Here is a 16,228-nt window from a genome sequence, read left to right on the forward strand (position 1 = left end):
AGGCGCTGCTGTATTTGGTTCTTCGGGGCCGACATCATCCAACATCAACAATGATGAAGGCGCAAGTGAAGAACAGGACTCCCCGAAAAATGTTGACATACACTTTGAACCTATCGTGTCACTGCCAGAGGTACTTTGTTCGCACACGGCCGTTCACACAATATGGATTATGTTAGCACTTCATTTTGTCACTGCTGCCTCAGTTCTCCTTCAGAAATACTAGGCCAACATACAAACCTGTTCACGATAAGCGGGATGTCTTGTCAGTTATGTGTACTGCATTTGTTATGATTGGATCAAGCCATAATGAAGGCATTGACAACAACAAAAATTACTGTATACTGTACCAAAATCCATATACAATTTTGGAGAGACTACACCACCTAACCCTAACCTGCCAATTGTGTCTGTTAAATCTGTGGTCCGTTAGTTCCGGGACTGTTAATTTTGAGTTTTTACTGTACTGTGGTACCTCAAACCAGACTTGTAGCCAGAGGCTTTGAAGAAATTGATATCCAAAACCTACAGAAAGATTCACCAACTTGTGCCTTGGACTCACTTAGGTTACTGCTAACAGTGATTTGTCAATGTCAGTGTTAAATCCATTCTATGGACACAAAACTGGCGTTTTTGCAAGGCACGGAGTTGTCAAGGGTCACGTCGGTCCGACCCCAGAAACGGGCAGGAAAGGGATTGGTCTCAAGAAAGTAGAGTAAATTGATGGATCTCAACTGATATTTTTTTTAAAGAGCTTTGTATGTCAAGGAGGAGTAGTTAAGCTTGGGTTGCTGGCAGCAGATTACATCTGTTTTGCTCTGTTGAGTGGCAATGAAAAGGCTCAAGCCAACAAGTAGTCTTAGTGTCTTATATTGACTTATAGTCTTATATTTATTATTATTATTATTATAGTCAAGTGTGACAGTTTGAAGGCCACATACACGATAGCGTCCTCACACAAAACAATATCTGCAAGCCATTTATTTTTAAGGGTATTGTAAGATGAGTTTGCAATGTTATTAGTGTTTCGGGATCAGAGTTTTGTGGTATGTTTATACTTTTAAGTATTAATATTGGCAATTATTAGCCTTTTTTGGGGGAGGGTCAGTTACATGCATTTTTTCGCTACTGGCGGCAAGGCTCTGAATATAATAGAACTGGAATCAAGATTTAAACTGTTTAACTTTTAAGTGATGAAAGCATTAAGAGGTGTTAATGAATCAATTCACGAGTGGACCTGTTGCTGTCTTCAATGCCATCCTCTCTCAGGTGAAAACCAAGTCTGGAGAGGAGGACGAAGAGATCCTCTTCAAGGAGCGTACCAAGCTGTACCGATGGGACAGGGAGCTCAGTCAGTGGAAGGAGCGCGGCATTGGCGACATCAAGATCCTCTACCACCCGGCCAAGCGTTTCTACCGGATCCTCATGCGGAGAGAGCAGGTCTTCCGCGTTTGCGCTAACCACATCATCTCGCAGGCGATGGAGCTGCAGCCTATGAACACTTCGGCCAACGCTCTCATCTGGACCGCCACAGACTACTCGGGTACACGTAGACATCAAGTCATGTCGATTTTCTTTATATACCGCAGATGAGAGAACAACAGCAATGATGTGAGGTCGCACGGTGTTTTTTAACGGTCCGCTTGCTGATCCTCGTGCTTTCTTGTGTTTCCAGACAGCGCCGAGGGTGCCGTGGAGCAGCTCGCGGCCAAGTTCAAAACCCCAGAGATCGCCGCGTCCTTCAAGAAGACCTTCTCCGAATGTCAAAGCCACATTAGCCACAATGACGACGCGTCGTGCGGCCCCGCGCCGATGATATCCAGAATTCAGGAGCACTCCAGAGACTCCAACCCGCAGGTGTTTCTCGCCGTGGAGGCGGACGGCCAGCCGCTCGGCACCATCACCGTCGAGCTCTTCTCTCACCTCGTTCCCAAGACGGCGGAAAACTTTAGGGCGCTCTGTACGGGGGAGAAAGGCTTCGGGCTGAGGGGCTCCAGCTTCCACAGGGTCATACCGGACTTCATGTGTCAGGTGAGGAGAACAAGACAAACAGTCAAACACAGATACAAAATGAGACCACTCATTTTGCTGTCCAGCCACTGATGTCACTCACTAGGCCACGCCCCTTAAGCTCGCAAGTCGAGGTACCGCTGTAACTAGTCTTGTTCCCAGCGTTTCCTTATTCCAAATTGGCGTTATGCTTAAATACCTTTTTTTTTTTTTTTTTTTTTTTTTTTTTTTGTTTTTGTTTTTTTTTTTTTTTATAATAAAAACAATTCAACGTACATATATATGACCTGTTTAAATAAAAAAGAACTCAAGAAAATTCAAATTCCATAGTCACCCATCGTCACTCGCTGACATGCACAATTTCCACTAACAGCATGGCCGGAAACCAAGCGGAGCTAGTTTACAAAATCAGTCCGCTTTGTCAATTTAGCCATTTGGTCGGTATTTAGCGACTTTTCTAACCGCTCAAGTGACTTTCTCAAAAAAGTTAGTGCTTTATCACCATGGTGGAAACTTTTGACCCGAGGGATGTTTCCAAACCACAAAATTTTAAATGATACGACATCATTTTTTGAGAATTAGTTTGCAGACCCCAGAGTTACAGTTTGCGGGCCCCAGTTTGGAACCACTGTAGTTGACATCTCAAATAATCTAGTGGGAATGTGGATTAGTGTTTCCCGGCTATCTCGCGGTTCGTTATTTGCGGCCTGGCTTTTTGTGTTTTGTTTTTATTCAGCAATCGTTTTTGGGGGTCTGTTATTGTAGACAATATTTACTGTAATGCCCTCACAGGTGGGAAAGTAGAGCCACAGTCGAAGTAAGCATACTCATGCAGGAGCTGCTGTCAACGACAGCTCACACCAAGAGACTCGCATGCAGACTCGCTGGCGTCACATGCTGCCTACCAAGGCCCCACCTCTTAAAGGCACATTCACGCACGCGCACATTACAATATACCGTATTCACTATATATGTTGTGCTTGCAATTTTTCGTGTTTTAATTTTTTTTAAATAAGTTTCAATGTTTAGCACATGGGAGGAGTGAAGCTACAAAATAATAATAATAATAAAGCGGTACAGAAAATGGATGGCTGGATGGTGTCTCTATATTGTGGATTTTCACCTGCTGCGGGTGGGTCTGGAATGTAATAAACGGGGGTTCACGATATTTAAACTGGTCTTCAGAATTACTGGTGCTGACATGGTCTTCATGGCTCCTGTAGGGCGGCGACATCACCAACAGCGACGGGACAGGCGGAAAGTCCATCTACGGTGCCAAGTTCGAGGACGAGAACTTCGACGTCCGCCACACAGGCCAGGGCATCCTGTCCATGGCCAACCGCGGTCGCGATACCAACAATTCCCAGTTCTTCATCACAATGAAAAAAGCGGAACACCTGGACTTCAAGCACGTGGCTTTTGGCTGGGTTCGACAGGGCATGGAAGTGGTGCAACAGATGGGGAAGCTTGGCACAAAGGGAGGCGTCCCCTCCAAGAAGCTTCTCATTGCTGACTGTGGACAGATTTAGAGTTCTTAAACATTTAAAGCTCGCACAGTCCAATGGTATCAAAGAATTACACACTGACCACAGCACTACTGGTCAAGAGCCACAAATATTTTGTAGGAGGTGACGTTAAGATCTCATACATTGAAATTGTCTATATAATTGTACATTAACTTTTTTTAAGTTTTGTTTTTGTCTTGCATGTGCTTAATTTGAATGCTGGTACTCTTTACACACACATACAGTGCCCTTTTGACCAATCTGTAGTTCTAACTTAACAAATAGAATGTTATTTGAAAGCACCATTGCCTTCTAACTGCCCCTGCCATCTCCCTGTTCCATGAAGACTTCCTAATAGTGTTGTTTGTATCCTACCCGGTATTCATTGTTGTCTGCATAAAACATGGATTGTTTCATCAAAAGGAGTTCAGTTCAAGATTCCATATGAGCAAGAATAAAGATGCTTTATGACTAATACATGCGCATTTTTTGAGTCACCATTTTACTTATCTGGGGAAAAAAAAAAAAGGCAAGGTGTATTTTTTAAGTTGTTGATAAGCAGTACAGAAAATGGATGGATGTTTGATTAAGTTCACATCTACTTTTACAAACCTTTATTTAGACCATTATCTGTACGTAAGTCCAACGTGTGAGTACTTTTGACACCTCGGATTAATAAAGACTATGGTTTGGCTGGAGCGGCACGGTGGACGACTGGTTAGAGCGTCAGCCTCACAGTTCTGAGGACCCGGGTTCAAACCAAAAACGTGTGGAGTTTGCATGTGCCTGCGTGGGTTTTCTCCGGGCACTCCGGTTTCCTCCCACATCCCAAAAACATGCATGGTAGGTTAATTGACAACTCTAAATTGCCCGTAGGTGTGAATGTGAGTGCGAATGGTTGTTTGTTTGTATGTGCCCTGCGATTGGCTGGCAACCAGTTCAGGGTGTACCCCGGCTCCTGCCCGATGACAGCTGGGCTAGGCTCCAGCACGCCCGCGGCCCTAGTGAGGAGAAGCGGCTCAGAAAATGGATGGATGGATGGTTTGGCTGGGTTCCTACACAAGTACGTAATTTAAAATATAAATTTCCAGGTGTGGAAAAATATGTTTCCAAAATTTAGGACAGCTCTGTTCTCTAAAACAAAAAAATATAATATGTATATATATATATATTAGGGTTTTGTGTATATATATTTGTGTATGTGTATATATATATATATATATATATATTAGGGTTTTCAAAACAGCCAGTTTTCAAACAACCATTGGCACTCACACCTATGGACAATATAGAGTCTTCACTTAACCTACCTTGAATGTTTTTGGAATCTGGGAGGAAACCGTAGTACCCGGAGAAAACCCACAGGGAGAGTATGCAAACGCCACAAGGCGGATGAGGCCGGATTTGAACCCAGGTCCTCAGAACTGCGAGGCAGGTGTGCCAACCAGTCGGTCACGGTGCCGTTCTACTGGGATACCCATCTCAGTAAAAAGGAACATTTTATCTACTGATTTATTGATTTGATGCTATTTGTGTTTTATGATGCATTGCGTTTATGTACAGCACTATTTTAGCTGCGGTTGTTTGTTTTTTTAAGTGTCCAACATTTTACCCATCTCGGGTGTCGTACCTATCTCGGCCACTTTTGTGAGGGTGGCAGCAAAGTTCGCCGAAGCCTAGAGCCCGCCCCCGATGACGTCAACAAGATGTAAATGGTCCGCATCGTGGCCCGCTCGGCCTTTTTCGTCTCACGGCAGGATTGGGGCCGCAGGTTTTCTCTCTCGGGAAGATTGAACACCAAAAGCGGCTAAAATGATCATCTACAAGTGTATCATCACCTGTAAGGAATTCCTCTTTGACCTTTTAACGCTCGCCGGCGCCGAAGTTATTGTGCGAGTGGTCCAATCAAATGTTTGAGAATAGTTTGGAGTTTACGCACGCTAGCTCGCCCGGCTAACTCGTGCCGTCGCCTTCCTAACGCTAACTGGATGACGCCATAACGACGCCCATTGTTCGCGGGTTGTCGTTACGTAAATAATAAATAAATAAAATGGAGGATAAATTAACCGACCCAAGAACGTGTCGGAACGGCCGCGGTGGATCCCTGCGAACGTTGATGGCGTCCCGCAGTCGTGTGGCCGTTCGCTTCGAGTTGAAACTGAGGGAACGCGTCTCCCTGGCCCATTAAAGTTAGCAGTAGCATCGCACCCATGAGAATTTTCGAGCTTCTGGGCTTAAATGGCGGCCGTCTCAAACTAGTAGAAAGTGGCACTCATGGTGCAGGAAAAACTTCACTAATAAGACACTTGCTCTAGTAGTATGCTGAGTTGTCTTACAAGTGAGGACAAAGCGCGTACTAGTACCATGGCCCTTATGGTGGACATTAACGATATCCAAAGGCCAAAAGTGGCACTAGTAGTGGGGAAAAAAGCTTTATTAGTAAGAGAGTCGTTTTACTAGTACACTGAATTGTCTTACCCGTGAGGACAATGAGCGTAATTGGACTTTCCGATAGAAGTCAAATATCCATGTTAACTGGGAAGGCTGGCAGTTAATTTTTTTTATTATTATATATATATATATATATATATATATATATATAAATAAACTGCTTTCCATAATTGTTTGTTTTCCACTTAAAAATATCCAGTCTTTTTTTCCCCCCCATAGACGATGAGATGTTCTCAGACGTCTACACCATCAAGGAGACTCCAATCTTCTACGAAGTGGAAGGAAAGGTAAGCCGGTGACGTGCTTGGCACGAGGAAGAGACGTTTCTCAATGTTGACTTGGCGACTAAAGGACAGCTCATTAGTTGTTTTGTCAGTCATCCGCTGCTGTAACGTCACATAACACGCGAATGACTAACCCGGAGTTGGCTTTATTTAGACGAGGTGTCACAATGTGTCGATTCATCGACAAATTATTATCACGGAAATCAACTATTTTGATGATCAAGCTGTTTTGAGTCAATGTGTAGCTAAAAATTGTACAAATCCTGTAATTTCAGCCCCTCAACAGTAAATATTCTGATTTCATTAGACCGTGAAAGCAGCCTGGTTATATTTTGTTTAAACAAAATAAGACATTTATAAACATGTGCTTTTACTTTAGGAAACAATGATAAACATTTTTCCTATTTTCCTGACATGTTACAGGCCAACCCAGTAACTAAATCCTAATTTATGATAAAGTCAGTTTACTCTATTATGAAAATAATCATTAATTGCAGCTGTAGTATGGATAGCCTGTAATTTACAAGTACTTGAACTTGAAGCAGCCTCAGATATCAAACTAGTAGCACTTCGTCTTACTCGGTAGCGAATAAGTAGCTCTGTTTCAAAAAGGTTGAGTACATCACCCCTTCCCATGTGATATTGGGTAAATTTTTTTGGAGTTTACTCATTAAACAATGGCAATTAAACTAACCAATTAATAAACAACTAATGTAAAAAAAAAATTTTATTACTCAATTGTATCATCCATTCTAAAAATATTTGGTAATGACCCCCAAAAAACATTTAACCAACAAATGCTCAATGTACTGCAGTGATTTCCAATTTAGGGAAATTATCCAACTAATAACCACGTAAGTGGCCTGAAAATTATTAAAGGTCTCTGTTTTCAATTTTTGTTGTCGCAACCTTTGGCATGTCCAATCAGGGGTTGCCACAGGCCGTTACTTATGACTCATGTGAGTGCACAGCAGTGTGCAAAAGTAGGTACCATTATTCCCCGCTATTGCATTTTTCTGGGAGTCGGGGGGGGGGGGGTTATTATTAGTTGTTACTCTATTTTTTTATACTGTTTATACAATTCTTTAATCATTGCTCTTGCCTTTATTATGTTTGAATTATAAGTTGGTTTAACGACCTTAAGACATTTTTAAGTACTGTAAATGTCATTTAAAAAAAACTCCCTAGAGTGCATTAGAGCTGTAAGAGTTACATAGTTTTTATTTTACTTAAGTGACAATTCGCAATGAAGAGGTTGGATATCAGAAATCTATTGGATTCCTCCAACATGCACTATTGAACCATATGGAATGTGACCTCCAACAAACGGTGGTGCCTACTGAGTTGTCTCACGTGTGTTTTAGCACATCGTCAGGTCACACGACATTGATGAGACTTTACTCGGCGCCAATGCTTCGCTCGAGGACCAGGGGGAAACCACAGAAGCATCTGTAGAGTCTGGCGTAAACATTGTCCTCTTCCACAAGCTGCAGCAGACGACCTTCGACAAGAAGAGCTACCTCGTCTACATCAAGGAATACGTCAAGGCGTACGTCACCCCTTGTTTCTCTGTCTGTAACATGTTTTCTTTGTAGATTGATTGGCATTATTTTAGGATGTTTTTGAACTTGGTCGCGCTAAAGTAGGCTAACTGCACCAGTTTCCTTTCCTGTTCAGCTTAAAGGCAAAGCTGCAGGAAACCAACCCTGACCGAGTGGAGCAGTTTGTGGCCGATGCCGCTGTGGAAATCAAAAAGCTCCTCCCGGGTTTCAAGAATTTTCAGGTAAATACACTCTGACACGATCAATGCAACATGCAAAAGTGTGATTCTTATACATTCTTTTCCCTTTCGGTTGAACCCTATTCAAGGATCACTACAGTGAATCATCTTCCTCCTTCTCTCCCTGACCTCTGCTTTATCTCCAGCCATCTCCAAATGTTCCCTCTCATCCCTAAATCTCCTATTTGTTCTTCCTCTGTTCCATTTCCAGCATCCTTCCACCAAGAGCTGGAGAGCGAGATATGTAGAGATTAGGGGTTGAATGACTTCAACATTTTTTATAGTCTGCGCAAAGGTGATGAGTCATATCTTTTAAGCCATCAACTCGCTATCCGTGCAGTTATTTGCCTTCAGCCTCCAAATAGACTCACTTGTCCAATCACATTCAGATACCTTCACATAACTGAGTACAAAAAAAATCGCAAGTGGAGGAAATGCTTGACAATGTATAGTAGCGATCTGACCATCTCAAATGGATTCTTGCTGGAGTTCGCTAAGCTCAGACCATTTGTAAGAGTGTTGTTTTGTTTATGGTGTAGTTACGGCCACCTTTTACTGTTCATTTTCACAAAGACGATCGAACATTGGGTCATTTCATTGCATAGGCAGCCACTACAGTGCATTGTCTACCTTTCTCTGTTCAAGGAGCGCATTTGAATTTGACAACAGCTGACATGAAGATTTAGGCTGTTTGTCAGCTGGTATTTGCCTTTTCAGATGGGCATGCATTGATTAAAAATGCAACTCCACTATCACGCTGAATGGCCAGTCTCATCGTGTGTTCCGTAGCATAGCATAGCATGTTCTAGGACATCGTAATCATGCTCAAAAAATGTTGAGCTTTTGTCATATTTGAGGATAGACTTCCATATTTTGAACGTGACCTTGGTACCAGTCTTGTTTTTACTAAAATATTTCCACGCTTGAGGCACCACTGGGTAGTGTGTCATCCACGTTATTGGCAAAACACTTGATTGGAAATTAATCGCCAAAGCTATAATTCCATTGTACAGTGGTAAAGATGTCAACTAATCGGTTCAACTCATAGTAGAGCTGTTAAAAAGATACTTTTTAATTGGTTAAATACAATATTTAGAGCTGTGAAGCAAACTTAATTCTCCTGGAGCATCATACAAAACGCTCATTTTATTTGTGCTTAAGCAACAAATGACTGCTCACTCACTAAATTTGTTTTTCTTTAGTTTATATAGGTCATCTATGTAAGGATGTTTCTTTGAGAGTCTGTGGATACATGAGTGAAATCCCAGTTTTCTTTGTCAGTTTTACACAGGTGAGTCCATGAACGTTGATGGCATGGTTGGAATTCTGGACTACCGTGAGGACAATGTCACACCTTTCATACGCTTCTTTAAAGACGGCCTGGTCAGTGAGAAATGTGTAAGTGCCGTGCTCCGTGTCCAGAGTCAAGACAATGTAATGCATTTGTTTTTATTAATATATTACTTAAGGACACTTTACAAAAAGAAGTTAAACATAAAACAATTATACTATATAGAAGAAAATTGAAATGGAGTCTGCCAAATGTTGGATTCTATTTATTATTCATTGTTTTTGTTGCAGTAACTACACGGACTAACCTCTTTGTCAACTGGCGGCTGCTGCTTCTTCCTAAATGCCCCAAGAGCAGAGTGCATCATGTGCTATATTCACATCATGGCCCACCGGACAATGGTTTTTAATCTTTGTTTTTCCTAGCCATCATCAGTGTTTGACTTTTTTTTCCCCTCAGTAAAACTGAAGGAATATGCTCAAGACTCCCAGATTTGGACTTTCTGGATTTTTTTTTTTTTTTTAGCAAAGACAACTCTGCTTTCCTTCATGTTCTGGGTTTGTGGTTGCATTCCAAATTCCATCTGCCGTTTGCTTTAAGTTGAAAATAAAGCTGAGTACCATCTCCAGCTCGTTTACTTTTTTTATGGGATGCATAGTGTTCACATGAGGTCAACAGTAATTGAAATCGTAGCTTGGTTTATTTTGATTCATCGTTGGTAACATATTTTGTTAAAACTTTCCAAGGACTTGGGATAGGGTTGCTCTCAAAGTACTGTATATGTGCAGATGTACACTAAAAAAAAAAAAGTGCAATTTTTATACTTGTGGTTCATTTTGAAGTGACTTCACATTATAGGATCACATGCATACAAACTACATGTACAAATTAGTTCGAGATGAAACAAAGGAAAACATACCCGTTTAGACTGAGTGTCATGTCTGACTCTAATTACTCAAGAATAGTAGTAGGTCCTCAGTCTACCATTGAGTTACATTCCTATGGCCAAAACACAAATTTGTACATTCACTGGAACATGCTGTATAGTCAAGTCATGCTTACTGCTGTACAATATTTACTGTTTTACATTCCACAAACTTACAGTAACTGTACCCAAATTCATTCCGACATGTCAGTTACAGTATATACATCACGTAAACTATATACAAGCATGGTGCACAAGGGGTTAGAACAGAGGTTTGGGGAATCTTCGATCTGGCCTTCATGTGTTTTCCCAAGGTACCTGCTTCCGCCCACATTCCAAAACCATGTATGTTAGGCTAATTGAAGACAGAATTATCCACAGGCGTGAGTGTGAAGGGTTGTCTAAATCTAGGTCAGCGGGCATTGGTTCCAGCTCACCTGAGACCCTCAGGATAAATGCTGTAGAAAGTTGATGGGCAGACACAAGGCCATAAATGTAAAACAGCACAGCAATTGCACTCTTTGTTCAAATGTGATATGAGCACACTTGCTTCATTTCAGGTAATTACTGGCTGTGATGAGTCTAATCAAGCAGTCGTTTTAACGAATACAAATCCTGGTACACGCATCAGATTTGGGTGTGGTCAGACAGTCAAGTCCTTAAATATTAAAATCCAAAGCAGCATGTTTCCACCTCACATGGTGTACTGTAAACGTTGCCATAGCAACAGGGAAAAAACAACGGGAAGATTGAAAATGAACTTTACTGGACTCCCCAATATGGAGGGAAACACTTTCATTGTCTTTAATGAAAAGAAAAACATTTATGATAGTTAAACAATAATATCTTAGGAGACTATTGGCATAAGTGAAGTAACAAGTGCATAACGCCGGCAGGAAAAGAGGAACTGGGTGGAGTTAGGCTGTCTGCATCTCCTCTTCCTCCTCCTCAGGTGACTGGTAGTGCCTGTACTCTGCTTTCAGCTCCCACGTGCTTTTGTGAACACCTTTGCTGTTGTACGTACCAATTTCCCTCATGATCTCTTTCAGGTAGGTCTGGATGACAGTGCATAAACACGTCTGGATTTTAAAGGTCTCCTCACTGATTAGCTGATAAGTTGAAATCGTTTGGATCTCAGCATGACAATGAAATCGAGCAGATCATATTTCCAAATGGCCCTTCTATACAGATGGCAAACAAGTCCTGCCACTTGTTTGGAGTCCTGTGAAAGCTTGTCTCTGATTAAAACTAGCTAATAGTTAAGTTAATAGTTAAAAGTGCTCATAACCAAATGCAGGGGCAATTGTTACGGTTCCCACAAAGAAAATATTGGGTAAGGGACAAGAAATGAAACTACCTTGAGGTCTAGCCCCTTGGCTAGTCTGTAAACAAACACAGTACAGCTAAGCTTCTGGCTAACAGAAGTCCTGGCTAGCCATATGTTAAAAATAAAACTAGCGCAGTTCAAATGCAACATACTGCGTCATTTAAATAGCCAAAGCAATAGCAAATGCCATTGTTAGTGTTTTTATAGTATAATAATTCTGACTGCTCAAACGGTTACTGGACTCGTGTGCCATCTTTCATTTCCTAAAGGTGAAACTTGATCTTACACAAGAAAATATTTGAGCTGTTGATTTTTTACACAAAAGATACAGTTTTTTTCTGTACAAAAATGTGAACCAAAGCGTGAACTTAAAACCAAGGTACGTACTAAACTGTTAGTTTTAATGTACTGTTAAACCTCTAGAGATTATACATTGTGTTTATATAATTGGCAACCGTGACTACTGAAACAAGTTTGACAGCCCTGCTTATTTAGCCACTGTATTTCAAATGCTGGGTAGGATCTCGTCTTGCCGAGTGCAGTGATTCCCAACAAAGTGTGCCACGGCACATAAGTGTGTCATGGGAGATCGTCAGGTGTGCAGTGGGAAAATTATCCAATTTCACCGAATTGGTCGTAAAATTTGATACAGTTAAAGTCTCTGTAAAATGAAAATAAACATGTCTTGAACATTTGATACTGTATTTTCGGTTAATGCTGAAATGTCACCCTAAAGCCCAATATCCCCAACCTTTTCTGAGTCGTGAGAGATGCCTCAGCTCAAAAAAGGTTGGAAACACTAGTGTAGTCAACCAACAGCCACAGAGTGTCACTGTGGTGCTTGGAGAGCCTTTCCTACAGTCTACACGCTGTTGAACAGCAAGACTTTTGACAATGGGCATTTTGGTTACTTCAGTTCAGTTAATTGGAGTGCTAGCCAAGTGCTTTGGTAGAGGAATGGTGGCGTGGAGTGTATTGCGGCATTTGTCTCCCACTCAAGCGATGGTTACACAATCAGATGCAATCAGAGGGAGCAGAGGACCTCAAGGTCTCATCAGCACCTACACATTACTGTTCTCTCCTCGCTGGAACAAATCCACTGTATCGACGCAACCCATATGTGTGTGTGTATATGAGCGAGAGAAAGAGAACTGGCCCAAATTGGAGCCACAGCAGATAGTGTGAACAAGCACAAACATCATGCTGTGGGCGATTGGTGCAACTAACAAAGCAAGGTAGATAGTGGGCAGGTGTATAGTTTGTTTGTTGCTTTGCTTGTGTGTTTTGCTCACCACAGGTTGCTTGGTGATGTCCACCAGGTCCTTTATGTTGTAGTACTGGTGCTTCTCAAAGGCAGCGAAGAGCATGTCCAACACCACCTGTCGCTCAGCTCTCACCATCTTCCCCTCTGACTTCTTCTTCTTCTCATATTCCATCTGATAAACACACCGGTCGTCACCATTAATGTTGCACTGAGGCATATGAACGCTGACATTTGACTGGCGTGGGAGAAGTCGCGCTCTCACATTGAAGTTGTGGTTGGCCACTGGCTTGAAGACAGTAGTGATGGCTCTCTCCAGCTGCTGTGACAAACGGTGAGGCTTCAAGGATTCCTTCATCTGCACCCTGAAACGCACCACATACACACATACATTAAACAACCATATATTCAATATTCACATACTCATCTTTAATGAAGATAAAACAAGCTAAATCGTAACGATATATGACCACTTTTTCTTACTCCACAGTTCCCTTAATGAAGGACCATTTGTTGGACAGATCACTGTGTACTAAAATGTGGCCATCTGTAATGTCTGACCAGCATCCAAACCAAATGATCAGTGCAGAACTTGAACACATTAGGTTTTTCCCCCAACAGTGCCATTCCTATCACCAAGTGTGCTCTTGCAATGCACTTTGTCAGGTTAAATATTGACTAATGGTGGCCAAAGAAATGGTCTGAAACAACAAATCAAAACGTGTTTTCATTGCACTGCACTATAGTGCCGCATCTGCCAATAATACAGTTGCTATAGTGATACCATCCAGTAATCTGCCATGAATAGCAGATTCCAGTGGAAAGCAAACAGTTGTCAGAAAGTGGTTTTAAAAAATAGGTGGATACACACACACGCACACACAGTTGGATTGCTGTGTTACTGTGTTGTGGCATGTTTCGGTGCCAACATCACACATGGCAGATCACCGCAACTGACTTGTTCGACACAAAAGTGTGATATCATTTTTCTCACTACATATCTTCCACCATACTTGTTTATCCACATCAGTTGTGTCCCTCTACCAACATTTCACGGTTCACTCACTTCTTTAGCTTCATGTAGTTGTCAGTGACGACGGGTCTGCATTCAGCTCTGTGCACCACCATCCCCTCCAGACAGATTTCTTCTACAAAAAAGATGGCGAACAGGGTCAGATGGCTCATCATGATTCACACAAATGTGGTTCAACCCCTGCATGAACATTTGTGTCATTATGAAAAAACATTATTTTTATCAACTTATCACAAACATTTGCTCCAGCAAAATAAATTTCTGTACTATGATACTTATCAATAGCAATGTTTTCATTGTGATTTGCTGATGGTATTGCGTTCGGGACATTACATTCAGACATCAAGACCATTCGGCACAAGAAAATAATTACTGTGGCGCAACAAGGCAACCTTTGCAGCGTGCACACTCGAGTGCTGCGGTGAGGTAAGTGGCCATACAAAATAGGACGATGCAATTACATGCATGCACATTTTAATGCAAAATATGGAACTGTGTCGAAAACAGAATGACTATAAAATTTAAAGGAGTCATAACAGCATGCTCTAAAAAGACCCACAGCTGTCATGCTCACTGATTGTGAGTGACCCTAACCTCTAACCTCTTATGAGTCATGTTCATGTGCGGCTAATTCTTTGTGTGTTGAACAGCAGAGGCGTGTTTTGAGATTTGGATTTTAACCATAATTACTTAAGACAGGTTTACTGTTGACCAGTTTGAACATTAAATGTTGTATTTGTACCACCAGTAGGTTGTTTTCTTCGTGTTTCACAGAATTTAACTTTAGACTAGACTTTAGACTTCTGTAGTATTTGGAGCTCAATTTAGCCAACACGCACTCTCTCTCAAGAAAACATTTGAATGCATAATTACTGAGGATTAAGTGGGTCACTGAGTTTGTAAAGGTGCTTTGTCAAAGGCTTAAGACCCCTGATCAGTCTCTAAATAAAATCGTACGATGTTGCTTATATCCAAATGTTAGAATTTTTTTTTTATTTCTAATGAATAGCAACAACAATTTTTTTTTTTTAATGAAAATGCATGCTTTTCACAAAACAGGGAAGAAATAATTCCAAAGGTGGTGAAAAGTGTAACAGTAAACTTGGTCAAAATTCCAAGGCGGAACATGTTCATCGTCAACAGGTAATGATACAGTATCAACAATGGTAGAAAAACGGTGTGGGTGTGGGTGTGTGTGAGAGAGAGAGAGAGAGAGAGAGAGAGAGAGAGAGAGAGAGAGAGAGAGAGAATGGTAAACAGAAAACAGCGAGCTTCCGAATCTAGCTGCCAGCTGACCCCATGACGCTTCTTACGTAGCATCTTTCCAATCCTGAATGAACTCGCAATGGAAATGGAGTCCGACTGTTTATGGACAACAACAATCTGCTTCCCTGCAAACATTGTTAACTCTCTAAGTGCCTCACTCTATTTTATTGTGCTTATTATACTTTCCTCGAGAAGTCACGTGGAATTAGATATTTTCTTTGGAATAAACCCAATTGTTAGTCCTGAGTTGGTGAATGTTCTTGTAATGACAACTACTTGGAGATGTATGCGCGCTTGTGTTATTAGTCATTGTTTGTATGTGGACATGCACTGTTTGTGAGAAGCCACTACATTTTACACTCCTCGGTTGAGTGAGATGCTCAAAGGGCTGCATGAGGTCCAGATGACCTGTGGAGGAGACGGAATCCTCTGATGTGTGAATGAGTTTACTGTGCAGGGATATGGCCTTGTCTCCACATTTCAAATGTGTGGGCATGCGAGGCAAATAAAGAAGTGTGAAAGATGACGTGTCTTTTCAGGATGACGACATTCTGTGACGATACTGGCACAGCAGGATCTCCCGTTGGAACGTGCCAACTGTTAACACTCTCGATTGCTCTTTTTGCGTTTATGACTGAAAATGTCACGCTATGTAAAGATAAGAATAATTCTTAATTTACGAGTGCAGAATATTTTTGCTCCCACACACAGGAAAGAATCATAATTCAGATTTAAGAATGAACTGACAAAAAATGCAATCCTGACAAGCCAGAATGTACATGTACCAATACTATTAATAGTAAAGAATTGTATACATTTATATAACATACACTTTATTATTTTGACTATGTTACGTTCAATTAAGGTCCAAATGTCAAACATTTACATTTTGGAATGGTGGGGCAGCATTTAACCAATGTGCTGTTGAGGATTCAAAGAGGTTTGTTTTCAAAACTAACAAAAAAAAAGTAATTTTTATTTATTTATTTATTTTTTTTAAATGGCAAAAGGGAGTCAGGAACTAAAACTAAAGTGTAATATAACAACAGGTAGTTGTATAATTTCTCTCTTTCAAACTATTTATCTTCCGTTCCTGTA

At 41.3% G+C, this 16,228-nt stretch overlaps 3 protein-coding genes across 7 annotated transcripts in view; 2 read left to right on the plus strand and 1 right to left on the minus strand.

Annotated features, from left to right (window-relative positions):
* The window catches only part of ranbp2 (RAN binding protein 2), a 28,332-nt gene extending 24,345 nt beyond the window's left edge, over window positions 1–3,987 (plus strand). For all 3 annotated transcript variants that reach the window (XM_061691258.1, XM_061691256.1, XM_061691257.1), the window contains 4 exons: window positions 1–130; window positions 1,267–1,540; window positions 1,673–2,028; window positions 3,231–3,987. The exon at window positions 1–130 is cut by the window's left edge and continues 25 nt beyond it. In XM_061691258.1, the coding sequence (XP_061547242.1) occupies window positions 1–130; window positions 1,267–1,540; window positions 1,673–2,028; window positions 3,231–3,536 (1,066 nt within the window). In that variant the 3' untranslated portion in view covers window positions 3,537–3,987. The remainder of the gene's footprint in view (window positions 131–1,266; window positions 1,541–1,672; window positions 2,029–3,230) is intronic.
* Window positions 3,988–5,240: 1,253 nt separating this feature from the next.
* tpt1 (tumor protein, translationally-controlled 1) lies at window positions 5,241–9,946 on the plus strand. Its single transcript, XM_061692136.1, has 6 exons — window positions 5,241–5,352; window positions 6,183–6,250; window positions 7,612–7,796; window positions 7,925–8,030; window positions 9,309–9,425; window positions 9,609–9,946. The coding sequence occupies exons 1-6, from the start codon at window positions 5,325–5,327 to the stop codon at window positions 9,609–9,611; spliced, it is 507 nt and encodes a 168-aa protein (XP_061548120.1). The 5' UTR covers window positions 5,241–5,324; the 3' UTR covers window positions 9,612–9,946.
* Window positions 9,644–16,228, minus strand: part of LOC133410687 (general transcription factor IIF subunit 2-like) — a 29,227-nt gene continuing 22,642 nt past the window's right edge. For 2 of the 3 annotated variants that reach the window (XM_061692133.1, XM_061692131.1), the window contains exons 5-8: window positions 13,898–13,979; window positions 13,097–13,196; window positions 12,863–13,006; window positions 9,644–11,298 (exon numbers count right to left, since the gene is read on the minus strand). In XM_061692133.1, the coding sequence (XP_061548117.1) occupies window positions 11,161–11,298; window positions 12,863–13,006; window positions 13,097–13,196; window positions 13,898–13,979 (464 nt within the window). In that variant the 3' untranslated portion in view covers window positions 9,644–11,160. The remainder of the gene's footprint in view (window positions 11,299–12,862; window positions 13,007–13,096; window positions 13,197–13,897; window positions 13,980–16,228) is intronic. The other variant, XM_061692132.1, reaches the window with a different exon arrangement.

The sequence above is a fragment of the Phycodurus eques genome, chromosome 12 (genome assembly GCF_024500275.1).
Source record: "Phycodurus eques isolate BA_2022a chromosome 12, UOR_Pequ_1.1, whole genome shotgun sequence".
Classification (NCBI taxonomy): domain Eukaryota; kingdom Metazoa; phylum Chordata; class Actinopteri; order Syngnathiformes; family Syngnathidae; genus Phycodurus; species Phycodurus eques.

Coding starts and splice junctions, on each gene's coding strand:
- tpt1 (XM_061692136.1), top strand. CDS start 5,325: ATGATCATCTACAAGTGTATCATCACCT. Junction 7,797..7,924: donor ATCAAGGAATACGTCAAGGC/GTACGTCACCCC, acceptor TTTCCTGTTCAG/CTTAAAGGCAAAGCTGCAGG. Junction 8,031..9,308: donor CGGGTTTCAAGAATTTTCAG/GTAAATACACTC, acceptor TTTCTTTGTCAG/TTTTACACAGGTGAGTCCAT.